General features: G+C 36.6%; 1 protein-coding gene across 4 annotated transcripts in view; it reads right to left on the bottom strand.

Moving 5' to 3' along the window:
• Nucleotides 1-24,095, bottom strand: part of Tc2n (tandem C2 domains, nuclear) — a 57,060-nt gene that overhangs the window by 11,281 nt on the left and 21,684 nt on the right. For all 4 annotated transcript variants that reach the window (XM_055593199.1, XM_055593197.1, XM_055593198.1 and 1 more), the window contains 7 exons: nt 23,503-23,594; nt 21,919-21,994; nt 21,109-21,209; nt 16,473-16,589; nt 12,654-12,845; nt 6,339-6,453; nt 2,436-2,635 (listed from right to left, as the gene is read on the bottom strand). In XM_055593199.1, the coding sequence (XP_055449174.1) occupies nt 2,436-2,635; nt 6,339-6,453; nt 12,654-12,845; nt 16,473-16,589; nt 21,109-21,209; nt 21,919-21,994; nt 23,503-23,594 (893 nt within the window). The remainder of the gene's footprint in view (nt 1-2,435; nt 2,636-6,338; nt 6,454-12,653; nt 12,846-16,472; nt 16,590-21,108; nt 21,210-21,918; nt 21,995-23,502; nt 23,595-24,095) is intronic.

Here is a 24,095-nt window from a genome sequence, read left to right as displayed (position 1 = left end):
CCAGAATAGAATAAAATAGAATAGACAGCGGAAGTGGATGAAGAGAGGGAAAATGGTAGGAGTGGTGTGGGGAGGGACCTAAGGATGGGGATTTGTTGTGGGTAGAGTGGGGGCAGGAGGTGAGAGGGCAGGGAAAGAGAAGGGATCAAGGGGAGGGCATCTCTGAGACAAGCTAAAGACCTGTAACAGGGTAGGCTCCTGGGAGGATATGAGGACGACTCTAGCTAAGACTGGGGGTTGGGAGGGAGGACATGGAGACTGAAGAGGCCACCTTCTAGCCAGGCAGGATTCCTAGTGGGGAAAGGGGAATACCAACCCACCCACAAAAGCTTTGATCCCAAATTTGCTCTGCCTACAAGAAGTGCAGGGACAAAGAGGGAACAGAGACTGAGGGAATGTCCAACCAGAGACCCACCCCACAATAGAGAGCCAACCCCTGACAGTATTAATGGAACTCTGCTATGCTTACAGAGAGAAGCCTAGCATAACTATCATCTGAGAGAGATGCTTCACCCAGCAGTGCATCGAAATAGATTCTGAGACTCACAGCCAAACACAAGGCAGAGCTCAGTTGTAATAAATTAAAAAAATATAATGTGAAAAAAAAAAGTGGTGGGAGGAAGGACCCAAAGGGGTTAAGAACTCCACAAGAATACCAACAGAGACAACTAACCCAGGCTCAAAAGGGCTTACAGAGAATGCAGCACCAACTAAAAAGCATGCATAGCCTGGACCTAGGTTCCTCACACATGTGCAACCAATGGTACCTTGGCCTTTATGTAGGCTCCTTAGTAAGTGGAACTGGTGCTGTTTCTAACATGCCTGCTTTTGGATCACTAGCGGAGCTGCTTTGCCTAGCCTCAGCGGAAGAGGATGTGTTCCAATTCTGATGTGACTTGAAGTGCTGGGAGAGGGTTGATGGGTTGGGCTCCCCTTCTCTGAGAAGGGGAGGGAAGAGAAAGGAAGAGGATGGAAGAGTGTGACCAGGAGGAGAGGACAGAGGGGGCTGTGTTCTCGATGTAAAGTGAATAAATAAATAAATAAATTTAAAAAAATAATTGAAAATGAAGTATTATTTTAAAAATCACTTTGTATGTATTCTTTCTTGTTCAAATAATCTAGGAGTTCAACTACAATTGATCCTTATTATTCAAAAATTTTTTTCTAAGATTTCTAAACTGAGGCAAACAATGTTTTGTTTTGTTTTGTTTTTTACCTAAAAAGAAATGTACATTTAATTTATGTACCTCTTACATTAAATGAAACTATAATCTTAATTGAAATCTAAAAAGTAATCATTCTTAATCCATAATGTGTATATAACTTGGAAACAAGGTGAACAATTTAAAACACTTGAATCTCTGTCTTGGCTATCACACTTACAAATGCTGCAACTTTGGAATCAACTTACCTGAGTCCCAGTTTCTAATTCTTCTAAGAGACTGGAGTAAGTCACTGGTTTTCAATTCTTTTTCTATCTTGGCCTAAAAAAAACTTTCCTCCAAACAACATCTCACACTGACTCCAATACATAACCCTGATAACATTACAGTATTTGGGTGATAGAGTGGGAGAACTTGAATCCACATATACCTGATACCTGAGGCACCAAAGAAGGTCTCCAAACTTATCGTGGAAATCATCTCTCAAATTAAATTTACATGAATTCTTTAACTCAAACTGCTCTCCAAATAAGAATACAGAAAGCTAAAACACTTTTTAAGTTAGCAATCTAATTATATAAAATGAAAGTTGATACAAATCTTTGAAAATTCATATACACAATCTGAAAATCTCGCATAGACTGTGCATAGTAGTTGTCAAGTGAAAGCTCTTACATCAGTTAAAGACTTCAAGATTTAAATGTGGCACACAGTTCTAATTAAGATAAAAAGATAACAAATAGCTGCCACAAATAAAAGGAAAGAAGACATAAAAAGAAAGATTATATAGGTTTAAATGTTACGTAGCCCTATACAAATTACTCAGAATTTTATTTAATTCAGATAGTAAAATAGGCTATCCAAACAATATCACAAACACTATTAAAAATCAACATTTTCTAGAAATTAAAATCTACTCTAACTAAATTAGTAAAATCTATAAAAGGCCCCTTTTAAATACAAAATTAAAGATGAACCAAGATAAAATAAATGTTATACTCAAAGTCTTAAGTTTGATTTACAAACTTCTACTGAATTTTATATTTTAAAGTTGAAAAGTTCAAAAGGCTTAAGAAATAAGCCTGACTGCTCAGAAATGTTACCTATTATATGACAAAATTTGATTCTGAGGCAACACTGAATTTTAATTTAGAATGTTGAAGAATCTTCCTATATTCATTCTTAATTTTATCTTCTTTTCTTTGCTAATTAACTTCATAGTAACACACAGAGACTTACCAGAAAGAAATTTTTAAAAAAACACTTACTAACCTGGCCTATAAAATGTTTTCTTCTTACAGAGCTTCGACTATAAAGTTTAATGAGGAAAACAATTTCTTTTTCAGTCTGTGTAAGTGGAAAAATCATAGTTTCTCCCCATTTTACTCTTCCACTGGAAGCCTTCAGCAAGCGCGTCTTCTTCTTATAAACGAGCTCTCCTGAGCTAAACATCCCCACCTTCACAAAAAAACCTAGGATGCAAGAAACCGTAGTCTATAAAATTTATGTGAAATACTGCGTAAAGATTTTTATCTATACACTGATTATTATCAAAATATAATCAACTTGAAGGTCTTCTGGGTTATTGTTATTGGGTCTTCTGGGTCTTGGGTTATTGCAAAGGAAAACACATTGAAAAGAACTACATCAAGAAACGTGTCAATTCTCCAGACAGCTAGTGGTATCTATTTCACAGTTTCATAGGTAAATTTCTTTCCTTGTGATGTCATAGGTATATGTGCACTAGAACAAAACAAGTAAACATTTTTAAGTAAATTTGAGATCTAGCATTTCCAATGATAATAAAATAGTTTATATGAATTATAACCAAAGATAACAATTATGAACTTTAGTAAAAATACAAAAAAAAAAAAAAAGTAAAGATACCCCCCAAAACCAACTCTTCTGGCTCTTAATATTGAACCGTTCGGTCTTTAGAACTTTGAGAAAATAAATTATTATTAGTTTTTTTATTAATTACACTTTATTCACTTTGTATCCCCCCATAAGCCCCTCCCTTCTCCCCTCTCGATCCCACCCTCCCTCCCCCTTCTTCACGCATGCCCCTCCCCAAGTCCACTGATAGGGGCAGTCCTCCTCTCCTTCCTTCTGATCTTAGTCTATCAGATCACATCAGGAGCGGCTGCATTGTCATCTTCTGTGGCCTGGTAAGGCTGCTCTCCCCTCAGGGGGAGGTGATCAAAGAGCAAGCCAATCAGATTATGTCAGAGGCAGTCCCTCTTCCCATTACTATGTAACCCACTTGGACACTAAACTGCCATGGGCTACATCTTTGCAGGGGTTCTAGGTTAGCCATTAGGGAAATGCAAATCAAAACGACCCTGAGATTTCACCTTACACCCATCAGAATGGCCAAAATAAAAAACTCAAGTGACAACACATGCTGGAGAGGTTGTGGAGAAAGGGGAACCCTCCTCCACTGCTGGTGGGAAGTAAACTTGTACAACCACTCTGGAAACCAATCTGGCGCTTTCTCAGACAACTAGGAATAGCGCTTCCTCAAGATCCAGCCATACCACTCTTAGGCATATATCCAAAAGGAGCTCAAGTATACAATAAGGACATTTGCTCAGCCATGTTTGTAGCAGCTTTATTTGTAATAGCCAGAAGCTGGAAACAGCCCAGATGCCCCTCAACTGAAGAATGGATGCAGAAATTTTGGTACATCAACACAATGAAATGTTACTCAGCAATGAAAAATAAGGAAATTATGAAATTTGCAGGTAAATGGTGGGACCTGGAAAGGCTCATCCTGAGTGAGCTGTCCCAGAAATTTCTATTTTTTAAACCAAAAGAGAGAAGGGGGTATTGAAGAAGTTGGCAGCAAAGTATCAACTTAAGAACTGCACTGGATAAAATTATGGATAATGTATCTTTTCACCTAAGTATATTTTCAGTGTGGTACACAATGACTATAGCTCAAGCAGCAACTGCTGTCAGGCTACTGTGAGGAGTCAGTTAATAAAACTGGGGCAAAAGGCAGTAAGAAAGGAAAGAGGAAACTGTCAGAAAGGGGGAAGCCCAGGATGAGGAATAAGATCTGACTATCAGATTATAAAATGCTCATCTTTAGTAGTCCTGAGTGGTAGTTTTGCGTAAATGAAGCCATCTATTTATATATTACATCTGTATAAACATCCACTATTTTTTTTTCTGTTTCATAGAATTAACTAGATATAATCTTGATGTCTTATTTTTCTAACTTGGATTTTATTTACTTATTTTTATTTTAGAATTCTCCACCTCTCTACAAAATTGCTACTAATTTAGTTGCTTTTATGAGCTATTCACTGTTTTAATATCAAGAGTACACTAATATAAAACTATTTTCCCATGCTTCCGAAAAGCTTATGTTAAATAGGAATTGCATGTTCTTCAGTGGTTTGGTAGAATCTGCCAGTAAAGTTCTCTTGGCCTATAAAGCAGTAAAATGTTATCTCTCTTAGTTAGAGTTTCCATTGATGTATATAAAACACCATGACCAAAGCAACTTGGGGAGGAAATGCTTATTCCAGCTTACAACTCCAAGAAAACACTTCATCACTGAGGGAAGTCAAGGCAGAAAACTGAAAGCAGGAACCTGGAAGCAGGTGGAGGCCATGGAGGAGTGCTGCTTACAGGCATGCCCCAACAGCATGCTTAGCCTGCTTTCTTTTTTTTTTTCTTTATTAATTACACTTTATTCACTTTGTATCCCCCCTGTGGTTCCCTCCCTCCTCCCGTCCCAATCCCCCCCTTCCTCTCCCCTCTGCACACATGCCCCTCCCCAAGTCCACTGATAGGGGAGGTCTTCTTTTCTTTCCTCCTGATCCTAGTCAATTAGGTCTCATCAGGAGTTTAGCCTGCTTTCTTACACACTCCAGGACAGTGGTTCTCAGCCTATGGGTCACACCCCCTTTAGTAAACCTCTGTCTACAAAAATATTTACATTACAATTCATAGCAATGGCAAACTTCTAAAGTAGCAACAAAATAATCTATGGTTGGAGGTCATCACAACATGAGGAACTGTATTCCAGGGTCACAGCATTAGGAAGGTTGAGAACCAAGGCTCTGGGGATGACGCCTACCACACTGAGCTGGGTTTTCCCTCCATATCAACTGTAGCCAAATCTTATGGAAGCATTTTTATCAATTGAAAGTCTCTCTTATGTCAGGTTAAAAAAAAAAAAACAAAGATACTATCTTATGAGTGTATGTAAGTTACTGTATCCATGTAGGTATGGGAATACATACATGTGTAAAGGCGGGAGGTAAACACTGGATACCCTCCTCCTCAGTCATTCTCATCTTTTGAGACAAGGTATCTCACTGAATATGGCAGTCACTGATTGACTAGACAAGCTGACCAGCAAACTCCTCTCCATCCCCTCAAGATTACAAGATGCATAACCATACCCAGATTTCTATATGGGTCTGAGGGATCAAAATTCAGGTACTAATGTTTGTATAGAAGGCACTTTAACAACTGAGCCATCTTCTCAGCTCTGGTTAGTGTTTCAAGGAGTTTTTTATGGCTATTATTCTTTTCAGATTCTTCCTCTTCTTTATCAAAATTTTAAGGAAATCATTTGTTTTCTATATATGTGCAAATGAGTTAATATGGTTGCTACATGAGATTGTCTTACATATTACTAAATTCATGACTTAGAAATTTCTTCTGAACTTAAAATTATATAATCTTCACTGTTCACTGTTCAGAATACCAATCATGGTTTTTTTCTACTTCCAACCTCCTACAAATGTTCCTATTTTAACAGTCCTTTAATTTTTTAAAGAAATAAAGCTTTTAGTTTTATTGTTTTTTGTTAACCTGTATTTATCAACTTCAGCTCTCCTATTTTTGTTATTTTTCTAACTTCTTAAATTGAATGCTCAGTTTTATATGATTTTAGTCTCTTTTTTTTTGTTGTTGTTGTTGTTCAAGTTCTTTTGGTTGCCCAAATAATTCCCTCCCGCTCTTAGCCCTTGAAGTAGGGTTGATCTCAAACCTCCGGCTTTCGGGGTGGCCAGATGAGGTAAGCATGGCCCATCAACATATCACAGTCCCTAGCTGTACATCCAGAGAAGAATGCAGACTTTAATGCCCTGATCTTTTGTTCTTACCCTACACCCTCTTCACATTGGGTGTACTTTGAACCACTGATATACTTACTCAAAGTGAGAGGTGTTGAAGAAGTTGGAAGGTATTGTGCCTCAAGAATTTGCAGCTGAATCCTGCTATTCACTGCTTGAAAACAAGCCCCCAGTTCAAGTTCTGCTTGGCAAACCTATATTTATATAAAATAATTTAGTAGTTCATAATAGAATTTAGAGATATTTCAAAAGTTCTAACATAAAAAGCTAGAGTAAAAAATTTTCAAAGTATTATTTTCTACTGACACTAAAAACCACAAGTTATGAGAGGCTTTGAGGGTAAATACCATGGATTTCAAAAACTTATTCATGTGCACAGAATCTGAAAATATAAGATATATCTACATACTGAACTTTAAAACTACTGATACCAAAAGATAACTTGACTAACACCTGAAACACAAACTAAGTTTCTAAACATTATTGAAAAAAAATACTTAACTAAAAGGAATATGCCTTCAAAAAGAATTTTAAAATATTCCAATCAAATTCTTTTAAGAACATATAAAGATTTTATTTATTTATTTATTTACTTACTTACTTATTTATTATTGGTTTTTTGCTTTTTGAGACAGGGTTTCTCTGTGTATCCCTGGCTATCCTGGAACTCATTCTGTAGACCATGTGCTGGCCTCAGACTCAGAGATAATGCCTGCCTCCCAAATACTGGAACTAAAGGCATGTATCACAACTGCTGACTGAAAAAGAATTTTTAAAGTAACAGAGGATATTTTTTTTCTAGCTTTAGATATCAGCATATTTGCTTCCAAAGTCAGAAGGCAGGATTGCTGCACTAAACACATCTGTGGACTAAATCAGAAGTAAGGATTGCTTCAACATCTGTTGGCTCGGAGTTGCACTGCTGTTCTGAACAAAATAAGCCAAAAAAAAAAAAATCAGAAAAAAGCTATCAAAGCAGTAAAGTGATAAATAATAAGGAAAAGGTCAAGAAAAGCCTGAAGCAAACAGTAAAATATAGAATACTTAAGGAAAGAAAATAAAATGTACTCCATAATATTTATTGCTGACCAACAGCAAAAACAAACAAACAAGACTACTGATGGAGGTATTGAAACAGAGGCTGAGAGACTCAGCCAAACTTTGGGCAGAGAGCAAGCAATCTTACGAAAGAAGGGAGAGATAGAAAGACCTGGAGGGGACAGGAGCTCCAAAAAAGGGACTAATAGAACAAAAAAAAAAAAAAAAAAAAAAAAAAAAAAACTGTGCCCTGGGGTCCCTGCAGAGACTGATACCCCAACCAAGGACAATGCATGTAGAGGACCCAAAATCTCCAACCCAGATGTAGCCCATAGACTCAGTCTCCAATTGGGTTCCTCTAAAGGGGAGCAGGGGTTTTCTCTGGTATGAACTCAGTGACAGGCTCTCTGATTACCTCCCCCTAGGTGGGAAGAGGGTGAAGCCTTGCCAGGCCACAGAGAAAGACAATGCAACCAATCCTGATAAGACCTGATAGGCTAGGGTCAAATAGAAGGGAAGAAAAAAACCTCACCTGTGAGTGGACTAGGGGAGAGGCATAGAGGCAGAAGAGGAAGAGAAGGTGGGGTTTGGAGGAGATAAGGGAGGGAGACACAGCCAGGATACAAATTGAATAAATTGTAATAAGTGATAATAATTTCAAAATTACACAAACAAAACAAAACAAACCAGTGATTTGGGTAGAGTCTTTCAGAGGTTCCCTGTGGAAGGCTCCTGTCCTGTTCCTTGTCTTCTACTTCTGATGTCTATCCTGTTTGCCCTTCTGAGTGAGGTTTCAGCCTCTTCCCCAGGGTCCTCCTTCTTGTTTAGCTTCTTTAGGTATACAGATTTTAGTATGTTTATCATATATCATGTCTAATATCCACTTATAAGTGGGTATATACCATATGTGTCTTCCTGCTTCTGGGTTACCTCACTCGGGATGATCTTTTCTAGTTCCTACCATTTGTCTGCACATTTCATGATTTCCTGGTTTTTAATTGCTGAGTAGTATTCCATTGTGTAAAAGTACCACACTTTATGTATCCATTCCTCCACTGAGGGACATCTAGGCTGTTTCCAGATTCTGGCTCTTACAAATAAAGCTGATAAGAACATAGTTGAGAAAATGTCCTTATTGAATGGTGGGGCACCTTTTGGGTATATGCCTAAGAGTGGTATAGCTGGACCTTGAGGTAGCACTATTTCTAATTTTCTGAGAAAGTGCCAGATTGATTTCCAAAGTAGCAGTACAAGGTTACATTCCCACCAGCAATAGAAGAGGATTCCCCTTTCTCCACAACCTCTCCACCTACATCATTCCTTGAGTTTTTGATCTTAGCCATTCTGATGGTTGTGCAGTGGATTCTCATGGTCATATTGAATTGCGTTTTCCAAATGTCTAAGGACGTTGAGCATTTCTTTAAGTGTTTCTCTGCCATTTGATAGTCCTCTGTTGAGAATTCTCTGTTTAGCTCTGTGCCTCATTTTTTAATTGGATTACTTGGTTTGTTGGTGTTTAACTTCTTCAGTTCCTTATATATTCTGGATATTAGCCCTCTGTCAGATGTAGGATTGGTAAAGACTCATAGCCAAACTTTGGGCAGAGTGCCGGAAACCTTATGGAAGAAGAGGGAGATAGAAAAACCTGGAGGGGACAGGTACTCCACAAGGAGAACAACAAAGCCAAAAAATCTGGGCCCAGGGGGTCCTGCAGAGACCAATACTCCAACTAAGGACTATGCATGGAGAGGACCTAGACTGTTCAGTTTCCTGGTGAAACTGAAGGGGGTCAGGCACTGTCTCTAACATGAACTCAGTGGCAGGCTCTTTGATCACCTCCCCCTGGGGAGTGCAGCCTTACCAGGCCACAGTAAAAGAATATTAGAGAAAACATGATCTGGTATGTTTGAGAATATTTTCGTGTGGGGTAAAGTAATAAATACTGGCAGAACTCAAAGAGCTGTCTCTGAAAACAAGTCCCATTCTCCAACTGCTGTCTCCATACACTCAGGCAAGTTTCACTCTTTCCAAGGGTATCATGAGCACATGCTCATAAGCATGGTATGAACATTTTGAACTTTAGCAACAAGTGAGCCATAAAGGTAAATTTCTGGAGAGTTAACTTATTTCTTTAGATAAATCATCTCTCATCCACAATATTGAGCACAGAAATCTAAGATCTCAAATAAATACTTAATATGATTAATGACTGACATCAAGAAGTTTATTTTAAAAAATACAAAATAAACCCTTCCAGATACAGAAAGATTGAAATGACTCCATGTATTTTTATGCCCACAATGTAATAAAATTTAGAATTAACAGCAAACAAATCTCTAATAACTATATAAATTCATGAAGATTATGCAAATCATTACTAAATTATGAATGGTTAAAAGAAAAAAAAAACAAGAAAGAGAGAAATAATTGCCTGGAACTAAATGAAAATGAAAACAGTACATTTAAAGTAGTTCAACAGGGAAATTTACAGCTCTAAGTGCCTGTATTTTAAAAAAAAAGAGCAAGCAAAAATTAATGGCTTAATGATGCAACTTGAAAATTTGGAAAAACAAGAACAAATCAAACCCAAATTCAGTAGATGTCAAGAAATAATAAAATAATCAAAGCAAAAATTAACAAAATAGAAAAAACAATACAAGATATGATGACTGTAAGGGCTAGTTCTTTCAGAAAATGAACAAAATTGACAGACTATTGGTCCAACTAACCAAAAGAAAGATTATTCAAATTAACAGGTCAGAAATGAGCAGAGAACTGTAACAGCAGAAAATAAAGAAATTCAGAATATTATAAAGGAATACATTAAAAAAATTATCTATTAAGATGGAAAAATCTAAAAGAAATTTGGATGAATTTGATTCATCCAAACCAGCAAAATTAAATCAAGAAAAGATCAACAGCCTAAACAAACCTCTAACAAATGAGAAGATTCAAATAGTAACAACAGTCTTACAACAACAACAAAAAAAAAAAAAAAAAAAAAAAAATCACAGTCCCAGATAGATTCATAGCAGAGTTATACAAGACTCGCAAAAAAGGTCTACAGCCAATTTTTCTTATATTTTTCACAGAAATAGAAACAGGAGTACTTCCGAATTCATTCTATGAAACCAGTAAAACACAACAATAAAAGAAAATAAGAGACCAATATCATTGATGAACATAGATTCAAAAATCCTCAGTAAAAGACCTGCAAACTAAATATAGTCATGCCTCTAAAAGGTTATCTACTATAACCAAGTTAGCTTTATCCCAGAGATGCAGGGATGGTTTCAACATACACAAGTCAATAAATATAATAAATCACAAAATATGGACTTAAAGACAAAAAGCACATGATGATCTTAACATAAAAAACCTTTGACAAAAACCCAACATGTCTTCATAAGTTAAAAATTTCTAAAGAAATTGGAACTGTCGAGAACATACATCAACATGCTAAAGGCTATATGTAACAAAACCACAGCCAATATTATCATCAATGAAGAAAAGCTTGAACACTCCCATTGAAATCAGGAATGAGAAAGGACCATCATCCACTATCCCCACTCCATTTCAATATAGTGCTCAAAGCACTAGCTAGAGCAATCAGGTTAGAAAAGGAAATTAAAGGTACAGGAGTAGGAAAACAAGTCAAATCATCCCTATTTCAGGTAATATGATTATTATAAAAAATAGATCGCCAAAATTCTACAACAAAACTTCTAAAAATGATTAACGATTTCAACAAAATAACAGATACAGAACCAACCTGCAAAACTCAGTAGCCTTTCTATACACCAACAACAGACAGACTGAGAAAGCAATCACAAACACATTCCTTTTCATAATAGCCTCAAAGAAAATATAATATCCTGGACTAACCTAACCAAGGAGATGAGGGACGGCCTCTACAATGAAAACTTTAAATATCTTGAGATTGAGAAAGACACTAAGAACTGGAAAGACATTCGTGCTTATAAACTGGTAGAATTAATATTTTACCAAAAAGCTATTTATTTATAGATTCAATGACTCTCAATCAAAACCCTCATCTCATTCTTCACAGAAATATAAAAAGTTATCCTAAAACTCATTTAGAATGACAAAGACCTAGAACAGCTGAAGCAATACTGAATAAAAAGAACAATGCTGAATAGATTATCATTCCGGATGTCCTGATTAGTTTTATATCAAGTCAACACAAACTAAAGTAATTTTAGAAGAAGTCTCATTGAGAAAATGTCTACACAGGATTTGAAAGTCTATAGTGCATTTTCAGTACAAAAATAAACCTGCGCTCTGTACCTGCTGACTCTCCCCAGAACACAATTCCCAGGCAAAGGACTGTACCTGACTCCTCCCAATACATTCATGCACTCTGAACAAAGTTCAGAGCTCATTCTGTGCAATGGAAGTGATCTTGTGCTGAGATCTGGCAGCTAGGTCTGGTCTGCCACTTACAAAGCAAAATTGATGACACCTCACTGACACTGAGCTCCTTCCACAGTGGGTAGGGGGGGAAGGCCACCATCCTAACAGATGACAACCACACAGCCCAAATGGGCTCAACTGTGGCACTGCAGGTGTCCGAACCAGAGGTTGAGGCATATCTTAACCCCCATAACCCACAGTGAAGGAAAAGCACCACTCAAACTCTACATTCAAATGGGTGTGATCAGGGGACAGGGGAAAGATAAGCAGATGGCTACCTGGTTGATAGAAGCAAATATCAGGTCTCAAAAATCAACCAAGTGCTTTTTGTAGCAATAACAGGAAAAAACAATTAACTTTATAAACTTTCATTCTTTTGTCCAAAGAGATGGCCTAGTCTGAGGGAGATTGTTGCTAAGCCTGACAACCAGAGTCTGTTCTCCAGGACCTATATAGTGAGGAGAATCAATTCCCACTTGTTGCCCTCTGACCTCCGTACACATGCTATTGCATAATCCTCCTCCATGAAATAAATACATATAAAATTTTTTGATGTAATAGTAAAAATGTATTAAAATAAGGACAAATTTCTATTGTTTGGCATGGGTGGGGCATAGTAAAGTCAGCAGGAGCACATGTGCTCAGCATGTGTAAGGTCCTGGATTCCATGCCCAGTATGGGACCAAATGCCACTCTAACCAATTTGTGAACAGACCTGTAGCTTACCTATCACTAAAACCATTTTCTTAATTCTACTTTATAGTAATCTCAGATTGTATATGGATTTTATGATTCATTCTTATTTTTCCTGAGTCCTCAGCTACTAAAACCTCTTAAAATTCATTATTTGAAATAAAAGTTATTCAATAAACCATTTTACATATGTGAACTACATTCAGAATTGGATAGTATTAGCACTTACAGAAAGTTTTGAAGGTGGTATTATTTCCAACGAGTAATCCATTTCCTGTGTACTGAGAGTTCTGAGTGATAGAGAACATTCTCCAATGGTTTTCTTCCTGGGAGTCTGGATTTGAATCTTAAATACAAGCCTAACAGCTTGTAGATTTTGTAGTTTAATAGCAAATACAAAAGTTTCCATAAATTCAATAACCTTAAAAAAAACAAGAAAATATTAAACGTATTCTTAAAAAGGTTCATATGCCATTATAAAAAAAGTTTTCATACCCAAGAAGGTATGAATATATTTTACAAGTATATTTTCATTAAAAAATGAAAATAAATAGATGTATCTTATTTTACTATCTAACTTAGCTTCACAAATCATCCTTGTAATTAGGAATTAAGATTAATATTAACAACCTCACCATAATACAGCTTTGCCTTTTTGAAAATTTTACTGTTTTCCCATCCTTGATTTTCTCATACATCTCTCTTGATATTCATCATAATCCAAAAGTTAGTAACAGTGGCTCAAGAATTTCATACACAAATTTTCTAAACATTCAGAATCTAAGCTGTTCACATAAAGGTATTTAAATTCTCTTTAAAATAAACTGAACATTACATTGTTCTTTGCTATGTACTTTCTTCTTTACATCTTTAGTGTAGCTTTCTGAAAAGTCAGATACCCAGCTGTCACAGTCCGCTGTGACATGGACAGGAGAAAGACTGAGGACGTGTATACAGAGCTGAATAAATTACTCTTCAGACTTTTTTTTCCTGAGGATTTATGAGTTACATTAGCAAAAAACTTCTAGCTCTTTAACACAGGGATGAGCAGCAGACCACCTGCATGGGCTCATTAACTCTTTATGAGCCAGCAAGAGAAAGAAGGAAAATCATGCGCTCCCACACACACTCCATAGTATCAGTTCATACATACATACAGGCAAACAATCAGACATGCAGACATGTATACATTTATACATACATTCAAGAGGGCCTCCATCATACATGCACATCATGGATATGCAAAGATACTTACACATTTGTACATATATACTAAACAGACATACAGAGAATCAGACATTCATACCTATACACAGACAATCAGACAGACAGATAGGGTGGATGGCAGATGGAGAAAAACTCCAACCAACCAACAACAACTTTATTTCTGTCCTGGGTTTTATACCCTTTAAGACAAATTTTTCTATCTAAGAAAAATTACATCATTTAAGAATAGATATAATCAGTACACAAAAAGGGAGTTACAATAGGACTACTGATTTTAAGTTCTTTCATTAGAACTATAACTAGATACTTTTTCTCATAATAAGTTTAAAGAAGTGGGTTTATCTATGTGCTCATTATGAGTTCAAAGCAGAAGTTTTATCTTTTTGTTATTTCATATGTTCATTATGTGTTCAAAGAGTAATTTTTTTATGTCAAGGGTTTTATAAGAAACAGGGGTCTGTCTTGTATAGCTAACCATTTATTCTTTGTTTCTATATGCAGTCTTTCTTATCAAGGTGTACACCTGGGCCTTATCCTTGGACTAAAACTAGGATGAGTGTATTTCCTCGATTATTAATTTGTTTCCATCTTGTTTTTCTTCTTGGTGTAACTGACATGGAGGCTCACAGAGCTCCTAACAGTTTTTGCTATATTGGAGGAGGGTTTTTAAATTACTTGTATCAATTCAGGAATCATTATCGGGAATTATCAAAATCTTTGTGGGAAATCTTCCCAACATGGAGAATAGCACCTATGGGGGAATATTATGCTATTGGCAGCAAGGGTCTATTCATGCTCAACTGCCTGATGCCAGGCATACGAGACAAGCATAGGAAAGAAATATAGCAGCTTTGAGGCAAAATCCCTGGGGGCTTTACCTAAACCAGGGTTACACCCATTTGTCAGCCATGCAAAAATGAGTGGGCTGCCTCCAGGAAGCTCACTTGCTTGCTTTTGCCCATCCAGAATGCAGTTGCTCCCAGCATCTAGCCAGCTAACAATATGCTGGATATTGTCTCCAAACTTTGACTCATATTATAATAATTTATATCTGATCAGAGAGAATTATGTTCCTGTTGACCTCCCAACCACTGAGTTGCTTCTTTTAAATTACCAAGCTAAAGAACTATACTAATAAAATATTACACATAAACTAGTTAACAATCTTACACGGTAAAAATATGCTGGTATATTTCTTATTTTCCATAATAGGGATCTACCAAACCACTTGATTTGTGAAAATAAAAGAGTATTAAAAGTATTCTTCCTAAGTTAACTTAATTTTATTTCAAAACATAAAGTAAAACTGCTTAATTCAGAAAGTGTTCATCCTTGAGTATATCATTTCTCTAAAGACATTTAGGGTTTTTTCATTTTTTTATTATGTACAAAATTACGAACATTTTACATACGTTTTTCATTTTAGATTATTTTCATGGAACAGATTTCAGGTAAAATAGCTTTGTTACTAACTGTAAATACTTTAAGGTTTTTAATAATGTTGACAAAATAATTTTCAAAAAAATGTATATGTTTTAGAGCCATGGTTCTCAACCTTCCTAATGCTGTGACCCTTTAATACCTCATGTTGTAGTGATTGCAACCACAAAATTTCATTTCTGCTTCATAACTAATGTTGTTACTGTTATGAACTGTAATGTAATATCTGATATACAAGTTATCTGATATGCAACCCCAGTGGGGTCATGAACCACAGGTTGAGAACCACTGTCTTAGAGTAATCGAGAAATATTTCCAGTTGGGCATGGTGGCATACTACTTTAATCCCAGCACTCTGGGAGCCAGAGACAGGCAGATCTCCGGGAGTTAGAGGCAGCCTAGTCTACACAGTGAGTCCAGGACAGCCAAGTTACACAGAGAAAGCCTGTCTCGAAAAAAACAACAAATAAAAAAGTTACTCTGTGGAATTGGTTGGGCTCAGAGGAACTGAGAGGATTTGGAGAAGGGGAAAAGCATTATTAGAAAATATTATATGAAAATTTTTCAATTAAAAAATTTCCTAATCATAGTAAATAAAAAATACCAAGATGTATTTTATGATTAATAAATAAAATGAATTTTCTTCAGTTCTTAGACACTTGAACTCTATTATTTTAAGACGACATGTTCTTTTAAAAGATATCTTTTCAGGGCTAGATAGATGGCTTAGATGGTAAGAGTGCACACTGTTTTGTAGTGGACCTGTGTTCAAGTCTCAGCATCCACATCAGGTGGCTTACAACCACTTTGTAACTCCAGACCCAAGAGATGCAGTCTTTTGGCCTCAATGTGTACTGCACTTATGGGCACAAACCAACACACACACACACACACACACTTAAATATAGAGAATTGTAAATATTTTTTAAAATACTATTTGCATATAAAACCTTTTTAACCATATCAAAAGATAAAAATGGGTGTGTATTTAAATTAATGTGAAAACAATCTATAAAACAAAACTCAAGATAATAAACCTTCTAGTTAGAATAATTGGAAGATTTTGAGAAAGAGATTAACTGCAATTTTGCAATTGCTTTTCAAAGCCAGCAAGTATTGACAGCAAGGAATGTAAAAACGTTTCTTACTTATAGTTAATCTTCTATATATTCTAGTAACTAAGATTTCCTTTTAAAATTCATCCTAATATCAGACAATGAAATCGCAAATACTGTTAGAATTTAAAATTATCTTTTAAAAGCAAGGGTATATCGTTTTAGCTTCTCCAAAACAAAACACTTTCTTATTCTCACATTTTACATAAATAAAAATGACAAATATGAGAAAATGAAAATAAATTCAAACACAAAAAGCTACTTACGTTAGACCCTTCTTTGGCTGAAGATTTGAAATGTACTGGTTTGGACAATGTTAAAATTCCTTTTATAGAAATTGTGGGACTCTCTCCATAACTAGAGGGCCAAGTCACATCTCTGCACTTAAAAGAAACATGAATACACAATTTAATTTTTACAACGGACTCTGACAAGACGAATATCTGATATATTTATTGGGTTAATAACTTTTTTGAGACAAGGTCTCTCTACATAGCCACGGTTGTTTAGGGATTCACAATGTAGACGAGGATGGCCTCAAAGACACACCTGCCTCTGCCTCCAGAGTACTGTGATTAAAGGTATGTGCCACCATGCCCTACCGAGTTAATAATTTTTAAATAAATTTTAGAATGCTAGGATTTCATATTTTACCCACACTAATATTTTGACATTATTCTAGAATCCTATCAGTTTCGTTCATGCCATTTTCATATATATTTTGTCTTAGTTGATCACTCTTCCTCTACTATTCTCCTTAAAACTCTTACCCATAACAATCAATGAAAAACAGAAGCCATTAAATCCATCCCCCTTAAATAGCCTTGAATGCATTGGTACAGGAGACAACTTCCTGTACCAATAGCACATGCACTAAGAGCAACAATTAAAAAATGGGACCTCCTAAAACAAAAAAATCTTTAGGGCAAAGGACACCATCAGTAGGACAAATCAGTAGCCTACAGATTGGGAAAAGATCTTCACCATCCCAACATCCAATAGAGGGTTAATATCCAAAATATGTAAAGAACTCAAAAATTACACACCAACAAACCAGATAACCCAATTAAAAAAATGGGGTACAGAACTAAACTGAGAATTCTCAACAAAGGAATCTCTAATGGCTGGACAGCACTCATCCTTAGTCATCAGGGAAATGCAAATCAAAATGACCCTGAAATTCCATCGTACACCCATCAGAATGACTAAGATCAAAAACTCTAGTGACAGTACATGCTGGTGAGGATGTGGGGCAAGGGGAAGACTCCTCCACTACTGGTGGGAGTGCAAACTTGCACAACCATTTTGGAAATCAATCTGGAGCTTTCTCAGAACACTGGGAATAGTTCTACCTCAAGACCCAGCTATACCATTCCTAGGCACATACACAAAATATTCTTCATCAAACCACAAGGACATTTGCTCTACTATGTTCATAGCAGCTTTATTTGTAATAGATAGAAACTAGAAACAACCCAGATGTCCCTCAACTAAAGAGGGATAAAGAAAATGTGGGAAATCTATCAGGGCACGGGGGCCCTCTATGAGACTGTTTCTCCAACCAAGTACCATGTATGGATATAACCTATAACCCCTGCTCGGATGTAGCCCATGGCAGCTCAGTATCCAAGTGTGTTCCCTAGTAAGAGGAACAGGAACTATTTCTGACATGAACTCAATGACTGGCTCCTTTACGTCCCCCAACCCCCCTGAGGGAGGAACAGCCTTGCTAGGCCACAGAGGAGGACGTTGCAGCCAGTCCTGAAGATACCTGATAAGCTAGGGTCAGATGGAAGGGGAGGAGGACCTCCCCTAGCAATGGACTTGGAAAGAGACAGGGAATAAATGAGGGTGAGAGGGTGGGATTGGGAGGGAATGAGGGAGGGGGCCATGGCTGGGATACAAAGTAAATAACCTGTGATTAATGTTAAAAAAATAAAAATTAAAAAACAAACAAAAAAAGAAAATGTGCGATATTTACACAATGGAATACTACTCAGACATTAAAAACAAGGACATCATGAAATCTGCAGGCAAATGAATGGAACTAGAAAAGATCATCCTTAGTTAGGTATCCCAGACCCAGAAATGACATGAACCTAGCATAACTGTCAAGAGGCTTCATCCAGCAGATAATGGAAAAAGATGCAGAGACCCACTGGCAAACATTAGGTAGAACTCAGGGAGTCTTATGGAAGAGTGAGGGGAAGGTTAAGGGAGCTGGAAGGGTAAAGGATACCACAAGACCTATATAGCCAACTAACCTGAGCCTATGGGGGCTCACAGAGACTGAACCAACAGCCAAAGAAAAAGCATGGACTGGTCCTAGGTAGTCTACACATATGAAGCTGATTGGCTGCTTGGTCCTCCAGTGGGTCCCCTACTAATTGGAGCAGGGGCTCTCTCTGACTTGGACTGGCATCCTGCATCCTGTTTCCCTAGCAGGGCTGCCTTGTTTTGCCTCAGTGAAAGAGGAAGCATTTAGTTCTGATGCAACTTGATGTGCCAGGGTGGTTGGTACTCTTGTGGGCAGGAGAGTGGTTGAAGGATGAGACTGGGAGGAGAGGAAAGAGGATTGTAATTGGGATGTAAAATGAACAAATAAATAAATTAATGAAGAAAAGAACACATTATACTCAAATTTGAATCTTAAAAAACATCCATCCCTTTTATGATCCTCTTTCTCATTTCCTGACATATCCATATAAGTACAAATATAAATAACAAAAACAGGACTCACATATAAAACAGAACATGTAGTATTTGTCTTCTGAGTCTTGTTCATCTCACTTATTAATTTCCAGATATGTTTTCTTGAAATTTTCATAATTTATTTATATAGCTAAAAAATTTCCATTGTGTATTCACACAATGGAAATCTGGTATATACACACCAGATTTTCTATGCAGCAGATTTTCGTTATCAGTTCATATGTTGATGGACCTCTGGGATGATTTAAGTTCTCTGCCATTGTGAAGAGAAGAGCAATAAACATGAATGTGCAAGTTGTTGTGGAGTAGGGTTAATGGTCCTTTGGGTATGTGCCTAGGGAGCTGAGTCCTCCGGTAGCTTAATTTATGAATGTTTTTTTCTGGGGGTCTTTGTTTGGAGCTTTATTGTTGTTGTTCATTTGTTTGTTTTGAGGTTTTACTTTGGGCATTTTTTAAGCCATTTCCACAAAGAAATTCCACAGTGGTTACACTAATGTAACCCCCATAAAGGGTTCCTTTTATCCAACATCCTCACCAGAATTTTTTTTTTTTATGTTAGCTATTCTGACTGGGATGAGATAGAATCTCAAAGAAGTTTTCATTTGCATTTACCTGATGACTAAGGATACTGAATATTCTTTTTTTAATTTTTAAATTTATTAAAATTTATTTACTTTGTATCCCAGTTGTAGGCCCCTTCCTCCTCTCCTTCACCTTCCCTTTTCTCTCCCTATACCCCTTCCCTAGTCCACTGATAGGGGAGGACCAGGTCCTTCTGTTCTACCTAACCCTAGCCTATCAGGTCTCATCAGAACTGGCTGCATTGTCTTCCTCTGCAACCTGGTAAGGCTGCACCCTACAGGGGGAGATGATCAAAGAGCCAGTCACTGAGTTCATGTCAGAGACTACCCCTGCTCCCCTTACTAGAAAACCTACTTGGAGACTGAGCTGCCATGGACTACATGTGAGCAGGGGTTCTAGGTTATTTCCATGCATGGTCCTTGGTTGGAGTATCAGTCTCAGTAAAGACCCCTGAGCCCAGATTTTTTGTTTTGTTGGTCTCCTTGTAGAGCTCCTGTCCCTTCCAGATCTTTCTAGCTCTCCCTTCTTTTATAAGATTCCCTACACTGTGTCCAAAGTTTGGCTATGAATCTCATTATCTGCTTTTATACAATACTGGGCAGAGTCTTTCAGAGGCCCTCCGTGGTAGGCTCCTGTCCTGTTTCCTGTTTTCTCCCTCTTCCGATGTCTATCCCATTTGCCATTCTGAATGAAGATTAAGCATCTTCCCTAGGGTCCTCCTTCTTGTTTAGCTTCTTTAGACCTACAAATTTTAGTATCTTTATGCTATATTATATGTCTAATATCTACTTATAAGTGAGTTTATATGTGTGTCTCTCTGCTCCTGGGTTCTCTCACTCAGGATGACCTTTTCTAGTTCCAACCATTTGTCTGCACATTTCGTGATTTCCTTGTTTTTAATTCTGAGTAGCATTCCATTGTGCAAATGTACCACACTTTCTGGATCCATTCCTCTGTTGAGGGACATCTAAGTTGTTCTAGATTCTGCCTATTACGAATAAACCTGCTATGAACATGGTTGAGCAAATGTCCTTGTTATGTACTTGAACATATTTTGAATACATGCCTAGGAGTAGTACAGCCAGACCTTGAGGTAGCACTATTCCTGATTTTCTGAGAAACCGCCAGATTGATTTCCAAAGTGGTTGTACAAGTTTACATTCCCACCAGCAATGGAGGAGTGTTCCCCTTTCTCCACATCCTCTCCAGCGTGTGCAGAGAATTCTCAATAGAGGAATATTGAATGGCAGAGGAACACTTAAAGAAATGCTCAATGTCCTTAGTCATCAGGGAATTGCAACTCAAAACGACCCTGAGATTTCATCCACCAGAATGGCTAAGACCAAAAACTCAAGTGGCAATACTGAACATTCTTTAAGAATTTATTACCCTTTTGTATCTCTTATATGAAGAGACGTCTGTTCAGTTCTTAGCTCATTTACTCTTTGGCAGTTTGGGGTTTTTGGTATTTATGTTTTCAGTTCTTTACATATTCTAGATATTAACTCCTTGTCTAAAGTATAACTGGAAAAGATTCTTCCCCATTTTGTAGGCTGTCTATTAACTCTGTGGCTAGTTCCCTTTGCTGTTCTGAAACCACTAATTTACCTGTAAAACTGTGATCCAGACCTGCTCTGCCGAAGAGTTATAAAACAACTTCACATTCAACCTCCCCCAGTCTCTCTCATCTCCCGACAGCGTAATTGTATCTGAATTATAAAGGACAAAGAATTGAAACTACATGCAATCTTTTTAATACAATTAATCTTTGAAATAAACCAATTTTAAAGCACACACAAAATAAGCATGTTTTGGATTTTTGAGACAGGATCTTACTCTGTAGCCCTGTCTTTCCAGTAACTCACTATGTAGTGGCTGGTCTTGAACTCAGAGATCCACCTGCCTTGCCTTCCAAGTGCTGGGATTAAAGACATATGCCACCATGCCAGGCAAAAATACACTGAATATATATATATGAATATATATATGAATATATATATATATTCAATGTAGTTTGATAAAATCACATTTTTGTGTTTTTTAGTAAAGTCCTAAACATAAGATACAATAAAAATGCACAAAGTTTAGGAATTTAACAAAATTACAGAGTGGGAAATTAAGCTAAAACTCTTCAAAAAACACTTATAAGGTCTATGTGCTTCTGAACATTCATTAATTCATATCCTTCAAATAAAAAGTACAAGCTATATAACAGTTTATTTAAAAAATATTCATTCCTGCTTGAACACTGAGCCATGGGTTATGTGATCTGAGTTAGTTATAATACTGTTAACAGAAATACACTATTATACAATGAATAGAATATGTTTTTTTCTTTATACAATTATAACACTGTCAAGATATTACTAAGTAGAAATAATCTGCTTAACAGTATAACCAGGACACTGTATTCCTTACCCAGGCTTCTGTTACTACCCTGAGAATTTTTCCTTGAAGAAGAACTACTAGGCACACTGGACAGTGAGTCATGTCTCTGCAACAACAACAACAACCACAACAAAATGCTTCAGTCAGAAACTACACATCAAACTTTAAAAACTTTCATTCCCCAATAAACCTTGAATCAAACTCAATCATCATCACTATCAGTGTTACTGGTCAGAATTTCCCACTTTTGTAGGAGAGGGAAGAAACTCTCTAACACATATTGAGAAATACCTTAGTAGGTAACACTGGAAAGCCTTTAGTATTTTTGTTTTGTTATTAATTTTCATATTGCCTACATTGCTGGATACGTCCAGTAACCTATCAAAGCATAAAACAGTATTATCAAAGCATAGTCAGTCCATTTAGACCAGGAACATCTGAATCATGCAAACTTTATTACAAACAAAAATTTAAAACTCTCCCTCTCCATCCTGCAGAGACTGATGCATCAACCAAGAACCATGCATAGAGAGGACCTAGACCCCCTGCACAGATGTAGCTGATTGGCAGCTCAGTCTCCACATAGGTTCCTGAGTAAGGGGTACATGGGCTGCCTCTGTCATGAACTTGATTGCCTGCTCTTTGATCACTTGCCCCTGGTGATGCGGCCTTGCCAGGCCACAGAGGAAGAGGATCCAGGCAGTCCTGACGAAACTTGATAAGCTAGGCTCAGATGGAAGGGAGGAGAACTCCTACTTTCAGTGGACTGGAAGAAAGGGATAGAGGTAAGAGGGAGGGAGTGTGGGACTGGAAGGAGTTGAGGGAGGGGGCTTCAATCAGGATATATAAAGAATAAATTGTGAAAAAAAAATAAATTTTAAAAAATTCAAAGCCTACCATGGGACTACTGAATCAAAACTTCTAGGGGTGAATGAAGCCTTGACAGTTTGTATTTAACAAAGTCATCAAGCAACTCAGATATGTGTTTAATAACTGCTATTATAAAGCATTAAGTATTTTTAAATTGATGATAAGATTTTAAGACTAATTGAGAATACATACACATTTATAAAACATCTTCCACACTAACAAAAAAGACGTACATGGATATATATAAAATGATGCTCAGGGTGCTTTTACTTTCACTCACAAGAAGACAGATGACTTGTCTTTAAACTTTTCTCATCTCTATCACTATTTCCCTTTTTTACGTTTTGGTGTATTTAAATTACCAAAGGATACTATATTAGTCATATTGAAAAATTAAAGTCTTCCACCTCAATAGAAACACTAATTCTTAGTAACTGCCTGGTTATGTTCAATAAGCAAAGTTAAATAAGTACTTTTAACTATTTGATTACAGATACCAATTGGTTCAAGATGCTTCATTGCATATCAATTAAGAGATATAAAAGTATGTAAAATGAAAGAAATTTAATGCCTTTTATTAATCACTGAAACTTTCCCAAAATAATATAGGAAAAGCCAAGTTTTTATTCTTCAGATGTTGTAAAACACATAGCCACAGATTTACATGTGATTCCTAATGCAATTCACATAGTTCTGGCTTTTTTGTTTAAAAAAAGTTCACATATAATGAAATTATTATTATACCTGAATGAATCGCTGAGGTGATGTTGTAAGATCGAGCATAGATTTGCTTAACCCAGGTGAACCAGGAAGTTTACTGGTCCTTAAATCACAAACTACAAAGAGAGAAAAGGTAGATTTTTTTAGTAATAAAAATGAAACAGTAACATTCCACCTAATTGTCATAAACTAAACCTCTATAGGAATTCATCATGTATATCATATATATGCAAATATACATAAAAAGAAATTCTGACAAAATCTTAAAAAGTTCAATTATTTTAAACTTTAAGGCAGAACTCTATAGCACTCAAATAATATATTTTTATATCCACATCAAATATTAAGCATGGTTTTGCTTATATTCCCCAATCTTTCATCCAGAAAAAAAATAATTTAATAGGATGTAAGTACTCCTTGATAAATGTAATTCGACTACTATTTAATAAGCACATATAACATGATAACATTTCAGTCTTGAATCCCATGTGCTCTTGTATTTCTAGTTCTTTTCCCAAATTGTAAGATCTTTTTGCTCAGATGTGGCCGATTAGTAACTCAGTCTCTGAGTGAGGGGAGCAGGGACTGCCTCTATTATGAACTCAGTTGACTGTTCT

Source organism: Psammomys obesus, unplaced genomic scaffold, assembly GCF_907164565.1.
Source record: "Psammomys obesus unplaced genomic scaffold, mPsaObe1.curated_primary_1811, whole genome shotgun sequence".
Lineage (NCBI taxonomy): Eukaryota > Metazoa > Chordata > Mammalia > Rodentia > Muridae > Psammomys > Psammomys obesus.
Note: the sequence above shows the minus strand (reverse complement) of the source record. Positions and strands in the feature narration are given on the sequence as shown.